The sequence below is a fragment of the Octopus sinensis genome, linkage group LG4, assembly GCF_006345805.1.
Source record: "Octopus sinensis linkage group LG4, ASM634580v1, whole genome shotgun sequence".
Taxonomy (NCBI): Eukaryota; Metazoa; Mollusca; class Cephalopoda; order Octopoda; family Octopodidae; genus Octopus; species Octopus sinensis.
In genome coordinates, this window is record NC_043000.1 from 149,694,090 (window position 1) to 149,714,089 (window position 20,000).

Sequence of the window (20,000 nt, forward strand, 5' to 3'; positions counted from 1 at the left end):
TGTTAAACAAGCTACTATCCACACAGCCACTCTTGCGCCTATCTTGGCAGACATGGATAAACACTGAATTTTTATTTCTTAAAATATATACAATAATTATATCTTTCGTTTGCCTTATTGCCCAGTACTTTGCATCAATACATATGTTATATTTCCATATCTTAGATTCGTCAATTCCCTAGGAATTTTCTGTCTGCAGCTGAAACAAACCCCCGACCCCACCATACACACACACACACACACACAAATAAATAAATAAATAAATAAATAAAATGACAGTTATAAAAAGAAACTTCTGAGAGATAAAATCTCTGAAGCTTTAAGAAATCATTTATTTCAGAGTAAAAAAAATTATAAAATAATGTGAATGACGGGGGTGTGGTAATAAACTTGCTTGGCAACCATGTAGTTTCAGGTTCAATTCCACTGCACAGCACCTTCATAAAGTGTCTCTACTAACCCTGGGCTGACCATGTCTTGTGAGTGAATTTAGTAAACAGAAACTGTGCCGAAGCCTATCATGTGTGTGTGGTGGTGGTGGTGGCTTGGTGTGGTGGTGGTGGTGGCGGTGGCGGTGGTGGTGGTGGTGGGGGGTGGTGGTGTGTGGTGTGTGTGTGTGTGTGTGTGTGTGCTTGTCTGCCCTCACCACTTGACAACTGGTGCTGGTTTGTTTTCATCCAAATAATTTAGTAGTTCAGCAAAAGAGACTGACAGAATATGCACCAGACTTAAAAAAAGTTAAGTACAGGGGTCAATTTGATTGATTAAAGTGTCAATTTGATCGGATAAAGAGTCAATTTTTTAATTTTTTTTATTAAGACCATCAATATGGCATCCTAGCATAGCAACTGTCCAACTAAACTGAAACAACTAAAAAATAAAAGATGAAAACAGTAGAGATTAATTAACGGAAAATGTGAAAGGTGACTTTATGAAGATAAGAACTTAATGTTCAGATTTTATAACAAAAAAACTTAAGCATAAAAGCTCCCACGGCTATCCTCATCATCAATTTAATGTCCATTTCTCAAAGCTAAAATTGGTTAAATGAGTCCAACATACAGTATGTTATCATTTATTTAAATCTTTTCCCATCTCATTTGTGAGTCCAAGGAACCTGAGATCAAACTGCAAGTTTTTTTAATATTTTTTTCATGTTTCCCTTGGTCCATTTTGCATTTGATGCAAATCATCATGACAGCCTTGAGGGGAGAAGAGCCCCGCAAAAGGGCTGCATCAAAGCAAAAATCAAACAATGGTCTGGAATGGGGTTCAAGGAGTCACCATAACTCAATAAATAAGGATTTATAGTATACACTATGAAGAATTCTTCTATACAATTCAATAAATTTTTGACACAAAAATAATTCCTCAAAACAACATATTCCCCCAAAAAAACAAAACACACACACACTCATACCACTAAAAACAAACAAAAAAAAAAGAGACCACAAAGCAAATGAAACATAATTCTTTCCAAACACTTTTAATAAAATTGTTGGCCACCCTAAAATCCATTTAACACTATATATATATATATATACACACACACAGCTGATAATATTCTCAATAGAAAAGGAATTTGTCATGCATATTAAATGCTTAAAACTACAAAATACGTGTTGTTTACTTATTTTTTGCTTATCAAATGCTTAAAACACATGTTATTCTTGTGATGTTGACACTGTTTTGTTGTCTTATGATTGCAGTCACACACAGAATAACAGCTTCCAAATCCTGTTTTCTGACTGGGTAGAAATTATCAAACCTCTGGAAATTAAAAAAAAAATTTTTTCTAGAACAAATGAATTAGGCTCTGAGATTCAATGGGAAAAATTACATCAATTGATAACCAAATTTGAAAATTTAATTTTAAAATTACAAAATGTGCGACCAAACAGAAAAGTTACAAAACAGATATGTTATATCTGATAGGCTGGGGGAGAATTCTATCAATAAAAACACATGAAATGCTTCTAATGATTAAATTATATGTACTGTCAATTTATATTTTGCTTTCTTTGATTAATTGTATTGCCTACGTAATACAAATATTGAAGTCGATATAGCAATGACAGGTAATAATCAGCCCAGGGCTATAGTAGAAGCTACTTTCTCAAGGTGCCATAGTGTGGGACTGAACCTGAAATCATGTGGTAAGAAAGTAAAATTCTTACTATACAGCCACATCAGTGCCTATACCATGTCTGCATCTATGATATCTTTAAATCTCAGCTGTCTTCCTAGCGCTTCCTTGCGATCTGCTTTTCATAAGGTTTACCATAAACTGTCCAATGGTGCCTGCATGTCACATTTTTCGCCAGCCTCAGACCAGTTTCCACATTCAGTAACCATACTTCCTTTCTGTGTAGCACTACAAGTATGATATATGCTTCATATCAGTCTACCATTTCCACAGAAAAAGTCTTTGCTTCCAAATTTCCATCACTCTCTTTTACTGAAATGGCAATACTTTTACGACAGATTTTACTACAATACTTCTCAAGTAAAATCAGAAAAGTGTTTGCTTTTGTTATCTTTTAACTTTTGAGTTCGGAAACAATATATAATATATAATATATATATATATATATATTTATCTCACACACCACACAGGATTTATATACATATATTTATATTATATATATATATATATATTATATATATATATATATGTATAACTTATAATCGAGGGTAAAATAAAAAAATTTCTAATGCCAAATATGCTGGAACTAGACACAACGTCCATAACCATATAGAAATTTTTTCTTTACCCTTGTTTATAAGTCGTTTATAAATCTAACCTTTAAATGTATTTTTAACATGCTGGGCATTGATAAAATTTTTTTCGAAAAAATTTTATCCTATATCAAATGTATATATATATTTCACATACACACACATGAATTTATATACATACATATATATATATATATATATATGCCTGCACCTATGATATCTTTAAAATATATATATATATGCATATATACATGTGTGTGTGTGTGTGTGTGTGTGTAATATTTGTTAAAAATCTTGGTTGTTAATATCACTTTGTATTGGTGTTGCCTCTGACATTTGAGAGAACTCTTCATTACAGTTTTCCCCAGTATTTATTATCGCAGAACCACAAGTGGCATTCTCAAAGGTTAAATTACAACTGGGACACTGGAAGAGAAAATAAAAGAGAATTTCAGAAAATTTCATTGTATATTATTTTACATCTTCATTAGATCGTCTGAAATAGCTGTATGAGAAAATTATGAAAATATTAATTTAAGCAATGTAAACAGTAAAACTTGCCACGTTATTGAGTAAGTGAGAAAAGCAAGCTGGAAACCTGACATTGTTAAGTCATACGATACACAACATTAGGAAGATTAGTGAAATGAGTCATTATGTGTGCAGTATGGCAAAGTAAACTTAAGCAACGTGAACCAAATTCAAGAGATATAACTGCTGATATGGACAAGCAATACAATTCAAAGCAAGTTGATAACTAAGAAATGCAAACATTGAATTAGTAGTAGTAGTAGCGGTGGTGGTAGTGGTGATGTGATGACGAAGACGACAATGGTGTGATGACGACGATGGTGTGATGATTCCTTTCTTACACTTAAACATTACTGTTTTTTATGCTCAGCTCATATCTTTATATATAAAAGTAAGGTTGAGTGCTGTCTGTCTCCTACGATTTAGATTCCTAACTTCTCCCACATTTTGCAGTGCAGTTTAACCAAAACCGGGTATCTTATAGTTGTGATTCATATCGAGCCCTTCTGGGTATTATCGCTCGCCTACAATGAGTCTACGATTTTAAAAAAAATTTACCATCATTTTTTCCATTTTAATGCATTTTTTTGCTATTATATAAGGGAAGTAACTCTCTAAAAATGTCTACGATGAGTCAACGATTTAAAAAAAAATTTACCATCATTTTTTTTCCAGTTTTAATGAATTTTTTGGCTATAAATCTCTAAAAATGCTTATATGGTTATTTCCCTTACAAACCCGAGATACGCCGAGCAACGCCGGGCGATACTGCTAGTTATTTCTGTAGAGAGATGCCCTTTCTTGCCTACAAAGACTGACGTTCTCTTATTATTCAAACTATATGACTACACTACAAGTGCTGCAGAATTAACATTATTTTTTATTTTTTTATAATTTTCTACTGTATAAATTTCTATTTTTCAGACATAGTTTTATTTTATACAATTTTGGCGCAGGAGTGGCTGTGTGGTAAGTAGCTTGCTTACCAACCACATGGTTCCGGGTTCAGTCCCACTGCGTGGCATCTTGGGCAAGTGTCTTCTGCTATAGCCTCGGGCTGACCAATGCCTTGTGAGTGGATTTGGAAGACGAAAACTGAAAGAAGCCTGTCGTATATATGTATAATGTATATATATATGTGTGTGTATGTGTGTGTGTATGTTTGTGTGTCTGTGTTTGTCCCTCTAGCATTGCTTGACAACCGATGCTGGTGTGTTTACGTCCATGTCACTTAGCGGTTCGGCAAAAGAGACCGATAGAATAAGTACTGGGCTTACAAAGAATAAGTCCCAGGATCGACTAAAGGCGGTGCTCCAGCATGGCCGCAGTCAAATGACTGAAACAAGTAAAAAGAGTAAAAAAAGAGTATTTTATAATGCATCATTTCTTTGTGTGAAAGCATGTGGCTTAGTGCTTAGGATGTTTCACTCATAACTGTAAGGACATGAGTTCAATTCCTGGTAGAGTGTTGTGTCCTTCGGCAAGACACTTTATTTTACATTGCTCCAGTCCATTCAGCTGGCAAAAATAAGTTTTACTTGTAATTCAAAATGGCCAGCCTTGTCACATTCTGTGTCACACTGAATCTTCCTGAGAACTACGTTAAGAGTATATGTGTCTGTGGAAGGCGGCGAGCTGGCAGAAACGTTGGCACGCCGGGCGAAGTGCATAGCCGTAATCCGTCTGCCATTACATTCTGAGTTCAAATTTCGCTGAAGTCGACTTTGCCTTTCATCCTTTCGGGGTCGATAAATTAAGTACCAGTTACGCACTGGAGTCAATGTAATCGACTTACTCCGTTTGCCTGTCCCCTCTGTGTTAGCCCCTTGTGGGTAGTAAAGAAATATATATGTGTCTGTAGAGTGCTCAGCCACTTGCACATTAATTTCACAAGCAGGCTGTTCCACTGGTTGGGCCAACTGGAACCCTCATCATTGTAAGCAATGAAGAGCCAGGCCATCGTTTTTTTTTCTTTATTTCAGGAATTTCGAATAAAAGTGGCTATGCAATTAACGAAAGAAGGAAGAGTGAAAGCAGTTCAAGTTCATTATCAAAATAACAACAATGGAGTAAAGCCACTCAGTTGTTACCAGCAGAATTTAACATTCAGCAAGTGGAGAGCTGAAACATCACAAGCTTGATTAGAAAATGTGAAAGAACAGGAAGCATAACTGATGCTCCAAGAACAGGAAGGCCAGTTTCAGCAATAAGTTTAGAAAAGTTCAATGAAATAAGAGAATCATTGTTGAGCACTCCTCAAAGATTTAGTGGATGTCATTCTTCAGAATTGGGTTTCAATGATAGAAGTGTTCATTGACTCTTCGAGAAGCTTGGGATGAAACTTTAGATGCCTCACTTGTTAAAAAGCTTTCGTGAAGGAAATGCAGATAGACAAGTAGAGTTTTGTGAAATTTTCCTGAATAAAATCAACGAAGATGAGATCTATCTTGATAAGATATGGTGGTCAGATGAAGCAACCTTCAAATTGAATGGGCATATCAATCACCATAACTGTGTGTACTTCAGTGATATTAACCTACATTTTATCTTTGAAAAAGATTTAACCTGCCAGAAGTAACAGTTTGGACTGCCATTTCTTGCATGAGACTAATAGGGTTGACATTATTTGATGGTGCTGTTAATCAAGATAGGCACATAAAAAGCGCCATCCGAACGTTGCCAGCGCCGCCTTGGCTGGTATGTTAAAAGCTCCAACCAATCGTGGACGATGCCAGATCCCCCCTCCCTGGCACCTGTGCAGGTGGCACATAAAAAGCACCCACTACACTCGCGGAGTGGTTGGCGTTAGGAAGGGCATCCAGCTGTAGAAACTCTGCCAGATCAGACTGGAGCCTAGTGCAGCCCCTGGCTTCCCAGACCCCGGTCAAACCGTCCAACCCATGCTAGCACGGAAAACGGACGTTAAACGATGATGATGATGATGATGATGATGTGCTGCATAATGAATTCTGGCTGAGAGATGGAAATCAAAACATTTACTTTCAACAGGATTGCATATTTCCCCACTATGAGTTAAGTGTTCATGAATGGTTAAATCTTAATTTTGAATGGAGGTGAAAAGGACAATGTAGAGCAATTGAGTGGCCATCCCGATCACTAGAATTAACACCACCTGACTTGTTCTTGTGGAATGTACTGAAAGATGCTGTTTACAGGCTTGAACTGAAGACAATTCCTGAATTAAAACAAGCAAATCCTGATAGATTTTCTGAAGTTAACATAGAAATGTGTCAAATTGTCAGTACAAGTGTTGCTGGTAAGGTTCAGTATTACATCTTTATATATAAAAGAGAGGTTGTGTGCTGTCTGTCTCCTACGATTTAGATTCCTAACTACTCCCACATTTTGCGGTGCAGTTTAACCAAAACCGGGTATCTTATAGTCGTGATTCATATCGAGCCCTTCTAGTGCACGTCTACAACGAGTCTACGATTTAAAAAAAAATTTACCATCAATTTTTCCCATTTTTAATGCATTTTTGGCATATATAAGGGAAGTAACTCTCTAAAAATTTATTATTAAATCTCAGAACGTAAAAAGCTACAGTAACCCCCCCCCCTTGTGGTTAGCCATATTGAGATGGCTATTATACTTTACATCTCTAAAAATGCTTATATAGTTATTTCCCTTACAAACCCGAGCAATGCCGGGCGATACTGCTAGTTGAATATAAAGGAGAGCATTTTGAATATATCAATTAGTTGGTTAATCATAACAGATCATGTTCTTTAAATTAGACAATACTTATAAACTTCCTTAAGTTATTATAATTCATTTTCATTCAATAAAAATTAATAAATATAAAAAGGGCATTACTTTTGCTGCACCCTGTTTTACTGTATCGCCCCCTAGTATTAAATATGTAATTTAAACATACCATCTGACCCATAAGAGAAAGAAGAGCACTCTCTGCATTTCATTTTATGGTTGTTCAAATTTTGGGCTTCTTCAAAACATCTGCTTGAGATTCTATAACTCCTTTTATGCACCTACCATTTGCAATACTGAGTTTCTTCATGCATACAGTGATAATTGTATACATAAAAAGCACCATCCGAACGTGGCTGATGCCAGCGCCGCCTCGACTGGCTACTGTGCCGGTGACACATAAAAAGCACCATCCGAACGTGGCCGATGCCAGCGCCGCCTTGGCTGGCTTCCGTGCCGGTGGCACATTAAAAGCACCAACCGATCGTGGCTGATGCCAGACCCCCCCTGGCACCTGTGCAGGTGGCACGTAAAAAGCACTCACTACACTCGCGGAGTGGTTGGCGCTAGGAAAGGCATCCAGCTGTAGAAACACTGCCAGATCAGACTGGAGCCTGGTGCAGCCTCCTGGCTTCCCAGACCCCGGTCGAACCGTCCAACCCGTGCTAGCGCGGAAAACGGACGTTAAACGATGATGATGATTCTATTTTACTTACTTCTTGAAATAACGACTGGTTCATTTGGTCTTCAAGGAGTTTCAACTTTTTGTCTTTTTCCTCTATAATCATCTTTAACTGGTTCACAAGATTATCGTTGTTCTGTTTTTTCACAACCATCTCACCCATCTGCTGATGTAACGATTCTGGCTTTGAGATACGAATGTTATTTTCAATCATCTCTTTCATGCGACCGTGCTGATTCTAGAATAAAATTGAAGAAAATTAACTATACCGTCACTTAGCGGTTCAGCAAAAAGAGACCGATAGAATAAGTACTGGGCTTACAAAGAATAAGTCCCGGGGTCGATTTGCTCGACTAAAGGCGGTGCTCCAGCATGGCCGCCGTCAAATGACTGAAACAAGTAAAAGAAAAAAAAAAGAAAAAAAAAATTTCATATTGTGTTTTTATGAACAATGTCATTTTTGCTTCTGTTGAGCTAATGGGATTTACATAACTACATTCATTCTTTTAAATAAAAAAGAAAAGAAAACTGCATGTTGTTGACCAAGTTCAACTGGGACCTCAAAAGGAGGAATATAGACTATTCTATTTACTGGGTTTATTATAAATAGTGCTCTTCTTGGACCATGATCGTTTTCGATTAATGTGAATGTAGACAATCCATTTATCATGACCAGTGAGAATTCGTTTCAAAAAACGGTCGATTTCATTGCGTTTGAGATGCATATCGCAAATATTAATTCGATGTGTTAAGTGAATCTCTTTCAATTTATGGGGAACCGAAATATCGAGTGTCTTAACGAGTCCAAGACATTTTAAGTAATCCTCAGTTGTTGTGTGTGATACATTTAACCTCTCTGCAATCTCTCGCACAGCTATATGACAATCAAATTCAATTATGGCTTTGATTTGGTCATCATCAACTTCAGTAAGTCGTCCAGAACGTTGGTCATCTTTGAGTGAAAAATCTCCAGAACGGAATTTTTAAAAACCATTTCCGACATGTGTGTGAAGCAATCAACATCATAAACTTCACATATCTCTTTGTGAGTCTCAGCAGCTTTCTTGTCTTTACGAGAATAAAAGAGCAAAATATAGCAAAAATGTTCGTTTTTGCACTCCATGTTAAAATTGACACTGAACTAACAGCTGTAAACAAATTTACGTGCAATTTGTTTCTAAAGTAAGCTAAAAATAATGGCTATCAAATATCAAAAGGAAAAAAAAATAACATTGACAAAAGTCATTCAAAAGAATCGTAACTATCCTTAAATCCTTTAAAATGTTTTAGCCCGAAGGCCGCGGCCATGCTGGGACACCACCGCTGTGAAAAACCAAATTACTTTCTTGCCAACCCAATATATATATATATATTGTATTTCGGGATTCATTTTATCTAGTTTCAGCTCATGAGCTGTGGCCATGCTGGGGCACCGCCATTCAAATAAAGTGTGTGAGACAGCGCCAGTGGTTTCAAGGTATGAAGAATTCAACGAGAGTTCAGATTAACGAAGTAACCACACGGCTAAGCCCACACGTACATTTTTTTTTCTTTTTTGGCAAATACGACACTTAGACAGATTACAGAGGCTACACACATAACAGTAGACAGACCGAGCCTAAATAGAAAACACGAATATAGCAGTAACACCCACCACCACACCACATTACTAACGACAGTTAGAGATGACAAGAGAGAGGGAAAATTCCTAAATAATACACAGAAGCATACAGGGTAATACACACACAATAAACATATATGCACTGACCGGTGATACTTATCAGAAATAGAGACAGATGTATAAAACAAAGTATATAAATAAACACATAAATAGATGAATAAATATATAAACATTTATCACATACCCGTGTTATATGTAAGGCAGATATAGATAAAATAAATGAAATTATATAAAGGGCATGCATACATACGAAGCAAACCCATACACACACACGTGAAACTTCACGGACAGCCAAAACAATGTCAACAACACAACTAACATGGTCAAAAGCAGCGGCGGTGCCAATGATGGTAATAACAACAACAACAACTACCACGGCACCAACACCATGGGCGAACACACATACTCAGAGGAATACAGGAACTGTACCGTTTTTTTAGGTCTTAGGACAGCAGCAGCGCAATAGGGTGAGAGGATGGGGCTGAGGGGAAGGTCACACTGCTGCTAAAAACTATAACATACACCAGTGGTTTTCAACCAGGGTTCCGCCAGTACAGTCCAGGGGTTCCGCAAGAAGTTACAAAACTGCTAAAATCGGCAGTAATTTTTAATTCTCCTGTGCAGATATGTGTGCATAAGACTATTAAATTATTGCACAGGGGTTCCTCGAGCCACTGGAATGTTTCCTTGGGGTTCCGCTCCAGCAAAAAGTTTGAAAAGCACTGATATACACACAAGCATGCATACATACACACACATGCATACACAACGTATACACACACACAAACAAGGATACAAATGCATGTGCACATAAGGATGCACATCTTTGAAGAACAGAATGAAGTGGAGCATGAACACACACGAAAATGAAAAGTGTTGCTGAAGAGGTCACAGATGTGTGACGAAAGATTTCTGGATAATGGACAGGAGTTAAAATAATAAAATAAGAGCAGTAATAAATGAGTTAAGAAAATATATATATAGTGCGTGTATTTATTTGGCAAAAATCCCCCAAAATTGACCATCCCGAAATACAACAATATCTGTTTCAACACACGATTTCACGTCAGGAATCTTGCAAAACAAATTGATAAACGTGTATATATATATATATATATATATATATATATATATATATCAGATGTTGCTACACATCGCTAGTCACAATGCGCTTCGCATTGTTTTAGCCTTCAAATGACGCCACCCCACTGGCTAAGCGAGCAGGCCAACAGAAGAAAGAGTGAGAGAAAGGTGTGGCGAAAGAGTACAGCAGGGATCGCCACCACCCCATGTCAGAGACTCGTGGAGCTTTAGGTGTTTTTGCTCAATAAACACTCACAACGCCCGGTCCATGATCCTACGACCGCGAGTCTGCTGCCCTAACCACTGGGCCTTTGCGCCTCCATATACACACACACACAACACACACACACACACATATATATATATATCATCATCATCATCATCATCATCGTTTAACGTCCGCCTTCCATGCTAGCATGGGTTGGACGGTTCAACTGGGGTCTGGCAAGCCCGAAGGCTGCACCAGGCCAGTCAGATCTGGCATTGTTTCTACAGCTGGATGCCCTTCCTAACGCCAACCACTCCGAGAGTGTAGTGGGTGATTTTATGTGCCACCGACACAGGTGCCAGACGAGGCTGGCAGACGGCCACGCTCGGATGGTGTTTTTTGTGTGCCACCGACACAGGTGCCAGACGAGGCTGGCAGACGGCCACGCTCGGATGGTGTTTGTTACGTGCCCTATATGTATACAAAATGAGAAAATGGAGAAATATATCTAAATCAATCATCAACTATCAGATAATACCGAATCATCTACTTTATTAAAACACTACACAATAGCAAAGAGATTAGACATAGTAGATACAGTACAATAATTACAATCAATATGGTGAGATATAACTAAATAAATATAACAAGATATGAAAATACATATATATATATATATATATATATCAACACACTTTCAACCCTAATAGCTGAAACATGTATAATGCAGAAACATATATAGTTATTTGGTTAAGATTTTTTAAAATGTGAAATTGATTGGTATGTAAATATACTAAGGCTTTCATATATAAACAAGAAAATGATAAGTACAAAATTCAACAATAATGTTTCTGTTTATTGAAAACATCACTAAAGTGTTTACACACCATTCATGTGTGTGTGTATATACATATATATAAGAAGTAGAAAAATGACACATACATACATACAAACATATATACATTCATATATATATATATGATAGAAATATATATTTATTTTATATATATATGCATTATATATACATATATTTATATGATAGAAATATATATTTATTTTATATATATATGCATTATATATTCATATATATATATATATTATATATATATAGATATATATATATATACATATATATATATATATATACATATATATATATATTATATATATATATATATACATATATATATATATATATAATATATATATATATATACATACATATATATTATATATATTATATATATATATATTATATATATATACAATTTATATATATACAATTTATATATATACACATACACACACAGTACTGACCATGCTGAAGACATTTCAATTGTGTTTTGGAACACCATAATTCACTTAGGTAGAAATTTTCTATGGACCAAAAACATAGTCAGATTTTATTTTTTTCATATATTTCTTGGGGGAATTTCTGCACCTGCTAATTTGAAGTGGTTAAGAGGTGTCAGGTGAAAATGAAGTGTCAGGTGGAGGTGGGAAGATAAAACCCCGTGGTGATGAGATGTCAAGGTGGAGCTCCAAGGTATGAACTGAGTAAAAGTGCGTGAGGACAGTAGAATGAGAAGTGTAAGTGAGAAGAGGTTGAAGAACATATGAGGAGAGTGAGGGATTGTTAGATCTGGAGAATGGACAAGGATGTGAATATAAGGAAGTGTTGATGGAATGACAACACACTTACCCTATCAAACATTGGCAGAAAAGAAGCATGGATGTGCTACTACAATAGGTTTAACCCTTTAATGTTTAAACCGGCCATATCCAGCTCAAATATTCCAACTGTTTTATGTTCAAACTGGCAAGATTCAGATTTGGAGGAAGATTTTAATTCAAAACTTATGAAAACAAGACATTTATACTAAAGAGCCAGAGCCGGTTTCAGCCGGGTTGGTAATGAAAGGGTTAAGGTTAACTGCTATAAGTGCATCTGTGGTGTGGATGGCATAGATTCATTAGTAGAATTTAAAAAATAGATTCTAGGTATAGAAAAAAATTAAGAACTGAGATGCCTTGAGGTTAACTTAGCAAAGACTAAAGTATTAATGAGGAGAGAAGGCAGGATCCCTTATACCTATTTCTTTATTACCCACAAGGGGCTAAACATAGAGTGGACAAACAAGGACAGACAAAGGGATTAAGTCGATTATATCAACCCCAGTGCATAACTGGTACTTAATTTATCGACCCCGAAAGGATGAAAGGCAAAGTCGACCTCGGCGGAATTTGGACTCAGAACGTAACATCAGACGAAATAAGTATTTCTTTACTACCCACAAGGGGCTAAACATAGAGTGGACAAACAAGGACAGACAAAGGGATTAAGTCGATTATATCAACCCCAGTGCGTAACTGGTACTTAATTTATCGACCCTGAAAGGATGAAAGGCAAAGTTGACCTCGGCGGAATTTGAACTCACAACATAATGGCAGACGAAATACGTATTTCTTTATTACCCACGAGGGGTTAAACATAGAGTGGACAAACAAGGACAGACAAAGGGAATAAGTCGATTATATCAACCCCAGTGCGTAACTGGTACTTAATTTATCGACCCCGAAAGAATGAAAGGCAAAGTTGACCTCGGCGGAATTTGAACTCACAACATAATGGCAGACGAAATACGTATTTCTTTATTACCCACGAGGGGCTAAACATAGAGTGGACAAACAAGGACAGACAAAGGGAATAAGTCGATTATATCAACCCCAGTGCGTAACTGGTACTTAATTTATCGACCCCGAAAGGATGAAAAGCAAAGTTGACCTCGGCGGAATTTGAACTCACAACATAATGGCAGACGAAATACTGCTAAGCATTTCGCCCGGCGTGCTAACGTTTCTGCCAGCTCACAGGATCCCTTATACCATCAGGAAAATGACCATGCTGAGTGTCTTTTGTAGTTAAGAATGTCATATAGTGCCCAGTAGGTAGGAATTCCATGTAGCATAGTCAGTGTAAACTACGGACATGCAAGCAATGTCGTGGGGCCACTAGTAGGTTGATGCAGAAGGCAGACTTAGTATGCAGCAGATGTATAAAAGGTCAGCAAGTATCACATTTGTTTGTTTCAGTTATTGGATTGTGGCCATGCTGGGGCACTACTTTGAAGGGTTTAACTGAACAAATTGACCCCCAGTACTTATTTTTTTTAGAAGACTGGAACTAAAAGAAGTTCGCTTCCCAACCACATGGTTCTAGGTTCAGTCCCACTGCATGGTACCTTGGGCAAGTGTCTTCTACTATAGTTTCAGGCTGACCAAAGCCTTATGAGTGGATTTAGTGGGCAGAAACTGAAAGTAGCCAGTCATAAATATATATCTCTTACTCTCTTATACTTGTTTCAGTCATTTGACTGCGGCCATGCTGGAGCACCGCCTTTAGTCGAGCAAATCGACCCTGGGACTTATTCTTTGTAAGCCCAGTACTTATTCTATCGGTCTCTTTTGCCAAACCGCTAAGTGACGGGGACGTAAACACACCAGCATCGGTTGTCAAGCAATGCTAGGGGAACAAACACAGACACACAAACATATTCACACACACTTATATATATATACATATATACGACAGGCTTCTTTCAGTTTCCGTCTACCAAATCCACTCACAAGGCATTGGTCGGCCCGGGACTATAGCAGAAGACACTTGCCCAAGATGCCACGCAGTGGGACTGAACCCGGAACCATGTGGTTGGTTAGCAAGCTACTTACCAAACAGCCACTCCTGCGCCTATATATATATATATATATATATATATATATATATATATATATATATATTTTTTTTTTTTTCTGTTATCTCCTTCAACTGTTGGGAGTGGCACTTCTTCATACATCTCTCCTCATCCATTTTATATATATACATAAATTCAGCTTATGTTGGAAGTCAACAAAGTTTGCTTTAAAAGCATTGAGATGTATTGAAAGATACAGATAAGGAAGATATGCTGTGACTGCGAAGACCTGGCAAACAAAGTGAGTTCACCGCTATATCCTACACCAGTTTTGCATAACCAGCCTCAGCCCATTCAAAAGTACCTTGGATTGTAGGGTGGCCTGCTGTGCTTGAGGAGACCTATTGAGTCAAGTACATCAAAATCAAAATGAAAATCAAATGGAAATTGTAGTTGTGATACCCGTGCCATCATCATCATCATCATTGTTTAATGTCCACTTTCCATGCTAGCATGGACGATTTAACTGAGGGCTGGCGAACCAGATGGCTGCACCAGACTCCAATCTGATCTGGCAGAGTTTCTACAGCTGGATGCCCTTCCCAATGCCAACCACTCCGAGAGTGTAGTGGGTGCTTTTACGTGCCACCGGTACAAGGACGAGTCAAGCAGTACTGGCAACAGCCATGCTCAAATGGTGCTTTTTATGTGTCACCTGCACAGGAGTCAGTCCAGCAGCACTGGCAACGACCTCACTCGAATGTTTTTTCACATGCCACTAGCAGAGGTGTCAGTAAGGTGACACAAGTAACGATCACACTCGAATGGTGCTTTTTACGAGCCACCAGCATGGAGGCCAGCTTGTTGCTCTGGTAATGATCATGCTTGTATGGTACTCTTAGCGGTCCACTAGCACGGATGCCAGTCATCGAATTTGATTTTGATTTCGATTTCACTTGTCTGAACGGGTCTTCATAAGCAGAGTTTAGTGTCCAATGAAGGAAAGGTACGCATAAGTGGGCTGCTTACACCCCTGGCATAGGCCACAAGGTTATGGTCAAAGGCACGTAAAAAGCACCCACTACACTCATGGAGTGGTTGGCGCTAGGAAAGGCATCCAGCTGTAGAAACACTGCCAGATCACACTGGAGCCTGGTGCAGCGTCCTGGTTTCCCAGACCACGGTCGAACTGTCCAACCCATGCCAGCATGGAAAACGGATGTTAAACGATGATGATGAGGATGATGATGATATATATACACATACATTCATACATATATATATACACACACACACACATTTCCCTCTCTCTCTTTCGGAGAGGCACAAGCACCTACACGCACATGTACACACACGGCAGTAACTTCCACCTGCCGAATTCAATCACAAATTTCGGTCGGCTCGGGGCTATAGCAGAAGACACCTACCCAAAGTGCCACGCAGTGGGACTGAACCCGAAACCATATAGCTAGGAAGCAAGCTCCCGAACCACACAGCCATATATATATATATATATATATATATATATATATATATATATATATATATATATATATAATATATATATATATATATATAATATATATATATACACAATATATATATATATATATATATATATATATATATATAATATATAAACACACATATATATATATATATATATATATATATATATATATATATATACATATATAAACACATCTTAAACCCTAATAGCTGAAACATGTATAATGCAGGAAAATATTTATTCAGTTTTTTTTTTAAATGTGAAATTGATTGGTGAGCAAACATTCTAAGGCTCTCATATGTAAACAGGAAAGTGATAGGAATAAAATGAACAATGATTTTTCTGTTTACTGAAAACATCATTAAAGTGTTTACACACCATTCATGTGTGTGTATATATATATATATGAGGTAGAAAAATCACAGACACACACACACAGAGGCTCATATATATATAATACATATACTCTTACTCTTTACTCTTTTACTTGTTTCAGTCATTTGACTGCGGCCATGCTGGAGCACCGCCTTTAATCGAGCAACTCGACCCCGGGACTTATTCTTTTTTTGTAAGCCCTGTACTTATTCTATCAGTCTCTTTTGCCGAACCACTAAGTAACGGGGACATAAACACACCAGCATCGGTTGTCAAGCAATGCTAGGGGGACAAACACACACACATACATATATATATATATACATATATACGACAGGCTTACACATATACACACACATATCTATATACAATGCACGCATACATACACTCACAGGCATACACATGTACACATATGCATACAATCATGATTGTACCATCACTATCATCACCATCATCATACAACCACTTTTCCAAGCTGGCATCATTTAAAGAAATCATCACAGCTTGAGACAATTCTTATTTGGATTACTGTCCATTTACATATATTTATACACAGATGTAAAATTGAATAAACTTGGGTTTTAAGCAAAACTGACCCACACTGAAGACATTTAAATTGTATTTTGTGACACCATAACTCACTTAAGTAGAAATTGTTTATAGGCCAAAACATAGCCAGTTGTTATTTTTACAGGTATTTCTTGGGGGAATTTCTCCATATGCCAATTTGAAGATTATGGGATTTTTTCCTTCTTTGACTTGGTTAGGGATAATGATGATAAGAGAACAACTGATAGAAAGATAAAACTGTGTAGCAATATGATTTAAAAAAAGACTCCGCCGATTACGACGACGAGGGTCCCAGCTGATACGATCAACGGAACAGCTTGCTCGTGAAATTAACGTGCAAATGGCTGAGCATTCCACAGACACGTGTACCCTTAACGTAGTTCTCGGGGATAATCAGCATGACACAGAGAGTGACAAGGCTGACCCTTTGAAATACAAGTACAACTCATTTTTGCCAGCTGAGTGGACTGGAGCAACGTGAAATAAAGTGTCTTGCTCAAGGACACAACACGTCGCCGGGAATCGAACTCACAACCTTACGATCATGAGCCGAATGCCCTAACCACTAAGCCATGCGCCCTCACATAACAATATGATTATGTAGTGTAAGTTTCATTTGGTAAGGAGCAAATGGTACGGGTACCATCAGCAAATGACATAGGTACCATCTTTAGGTGATTTTCAATTTGAGAAAAAAGTAAATGTTAATTGATGGTCCAAGAGAGGTAAATGGCAAGTGATGTAACATTAATCAAATATAGGTATCCAAGGTGATGCAAAACAAAATTGCACATTGCAGTAAATAATATTCAAATGGTAAAGAAATGAGACAAGGTTACTACCTAAAAAACAAAGTATAGCTTTAAATAGAATAATGTTCAAAGCATTTTATCTAACTGGCTTAACCCTTTCATTACCAACCCGGCTGAAACTGGCTCTGGCTCTGGGTACAAATGTCTTGTTTTCATAAGTTTTGAATTAAAATCTTCCACCATACCTTAGTCACAATTTATGTTCCTAACACTGGCTGAATGATAACTAAGTTATTTTACAAAATCCTTTGTTACATTTAAAGTAATTGAAAGAAACACGGAGCATCTCAAAATAAATACAGTAACGAAAGGGTTAAAGTATAAAAAAAGTATATAATGTAATGTGAACATTTTACCCTAATTTCATTGGATTTATTAAAGACATTATTGGAAATCCTAAAATGTTCCACTAATCTAGTGCAGCAAAGTTTACACCCATACTGTCATTTGTATTGGGTAAAGTGTGCTTGATTATGCTCAAGGTATTATCCTTCGTTTTCCAAATCATTCCAATGAGTGATGTAACTTTAGCTTTAACATGTTTTTTAACAGTATAAATATGACTATATGATCTATGTTTAACTTCATTCCACCAGTATAGGTAAATGTAGTTGGATTAGTTCAGATACACATCAATAGATAATATTATTAGAGGGGTATAAATTGTTAAGAGGACATTAAAGTTTATTTCTACAATTACACAACACAGAAGGTGAATGGACATTAATATAAAGGGTGTTAGCACAGAAATATTAATCTGCTGCTTCTATGCACTTGTAGGAGAGTAATAATTATCATTAAACCTGTTAGATTCACTCCCATATTCAGAATAGGAAACCTGTCAACTCTTGTTTCATTCCCTTTGCACTTCAAGTTACCTCTACACCCTGGAACCATATATACCTTTCATTGTCTTTATTATCCCTTCTCACACTATTTCCTTTCTGTGTCCCTTTAATCATTGTACCCTCTCCTCTACCATACTCCATTTTAACACTCCTCATTTCTCTTATTATTATCAACACACTTTTATATTGACCATCATGTTCCACCTACTACAGCTATTCTTATGTCAATCTGCATCTCCCTCCCTGCCAATCCCACATCTTGCTCATCATACCCTATTTTTCAATCTATTCTCTTTCCTGAGCTACTCCTATCTCTACCCTCTTATCTCTAACCATACAGGCATTTCCTTATAAACTGCACTGCCACCCTTGTTCATCATTCTCTACATTCATCTCTACCCCTTCTCTAGCCATTTGCTACTCTTTCATCACACTCTTATGAAACTACCTATTCTTCCCCTGATTCTCTGTCTGTATCCTCTCTTATACTCACCATCTTGTATCTTGGGATGCCATTGCATCTTGTCATTACCATCTCTACCTTCTTTCCAGCTAGTCTGACCTGCTCCTATGTTAGTTAGTTCATTTTTGGCTCAAAAAGCAAAAAGCAAGGCCATGTAGGGGGACATGGAGTTATGTACAGGGTGGTGTTTATGTAAAGAGTTCAGGCCATTTGAGGTCAAGGGAGACTTTGAACAAAGCGGTCGTCAGCATCTTCACCATCTCATCTGGCAGCTTGTTCCACGGATCCGCAACCTGGACGGAGAAAGCCCCTCTCCTTTGATTGAGATGAAATCGTCGCAGATAGAGCTTTTCGGAATGACCCCCCAGCTATATAGTGTGAGGCAGCCATGTATCTCCTCTATAGCAAGACTCATATGCTTGTCCCATTATCAAACTTCAGCCTCTTGGTTCCTGGCATAAAATCACATGTACACCCACTCGAATACTGCCCCCTATTAAGTTGAGGGGCTTTTTCCTTTTTTTTGTTTTTTTTGTTTTTTTTTTCTCATCTTGCAAGTTACTCAGCAAACTGACCAGTGCCAGATTCATGAAAAAGAGGCTGGCATTAGGAAGAGTTACAAGGAAAGCTCACTAGTGTTGGTACCATGAAAAAAAAAAAAGCACTGAGTATACTCAAAAGAAACTGAGACACTAAGGCAAGATGTGATCCCTCAACTCGCTGAATAATGTGTAACCACCAAATATATACTAACATGGAAAATGTATATTCAGATGTATGCATGTGTGTGTGTGTGTGTGTGTGAATGCCTGAGTAAGTATGAGTGTGTTTGAGTAAGTGTGTGTGTGTGTGTGTGTGTGTGTGTGTGTGTGTGTGTGTGTGTGTGTGTGTGTGCGTGTGTGTGTGTGAAACTTCATATTTCCGTTTTCGTGTCTGATTGCTGGTTGCAAACAACAATGGTTTGTTTACCTGCAATCAATCCTGAAACCTCCTGTGCTTCTGACATGTCTTGACATGATGTACAAGTATTCATAAACAAATGGTTCGTTAATGCATTGATTACAGATAAAAGCTATC

The 20,000-nt window shown here is 37.3% G+C and overlaps 1 protein-coding gene across 1 annotated transcript in view; it reads right to left on the bottom strand.

Annotated features, from left to right (window-relative positions):
- Positions 1-20,000, bottom strand: part of LOC115210935 (coiled-coil domain-containing protein 13-like) — a 139,151-nt gene that overhangs the window by 7,321 nt on the left and 111,830 nt on the right. The window contains exons 13-14 of the mRNA XM_036502562.1: positions 7,716-7,919; positions 2,993-3,165 (exon numbers count right to left, since the gene is read on the bottom strand). Of these exons, the coding sequence (XP_036358455.1) occupies positions 3,025-3,165; positions 7,716-7,919 (345 nt within the window). The 3' untranslated portion in view covers positions 2,993-3,024. The remainder of the gene's footprint in view (positions 1-2,992; positions 3,166-7,715; positions 7,920-20,000) is intronic.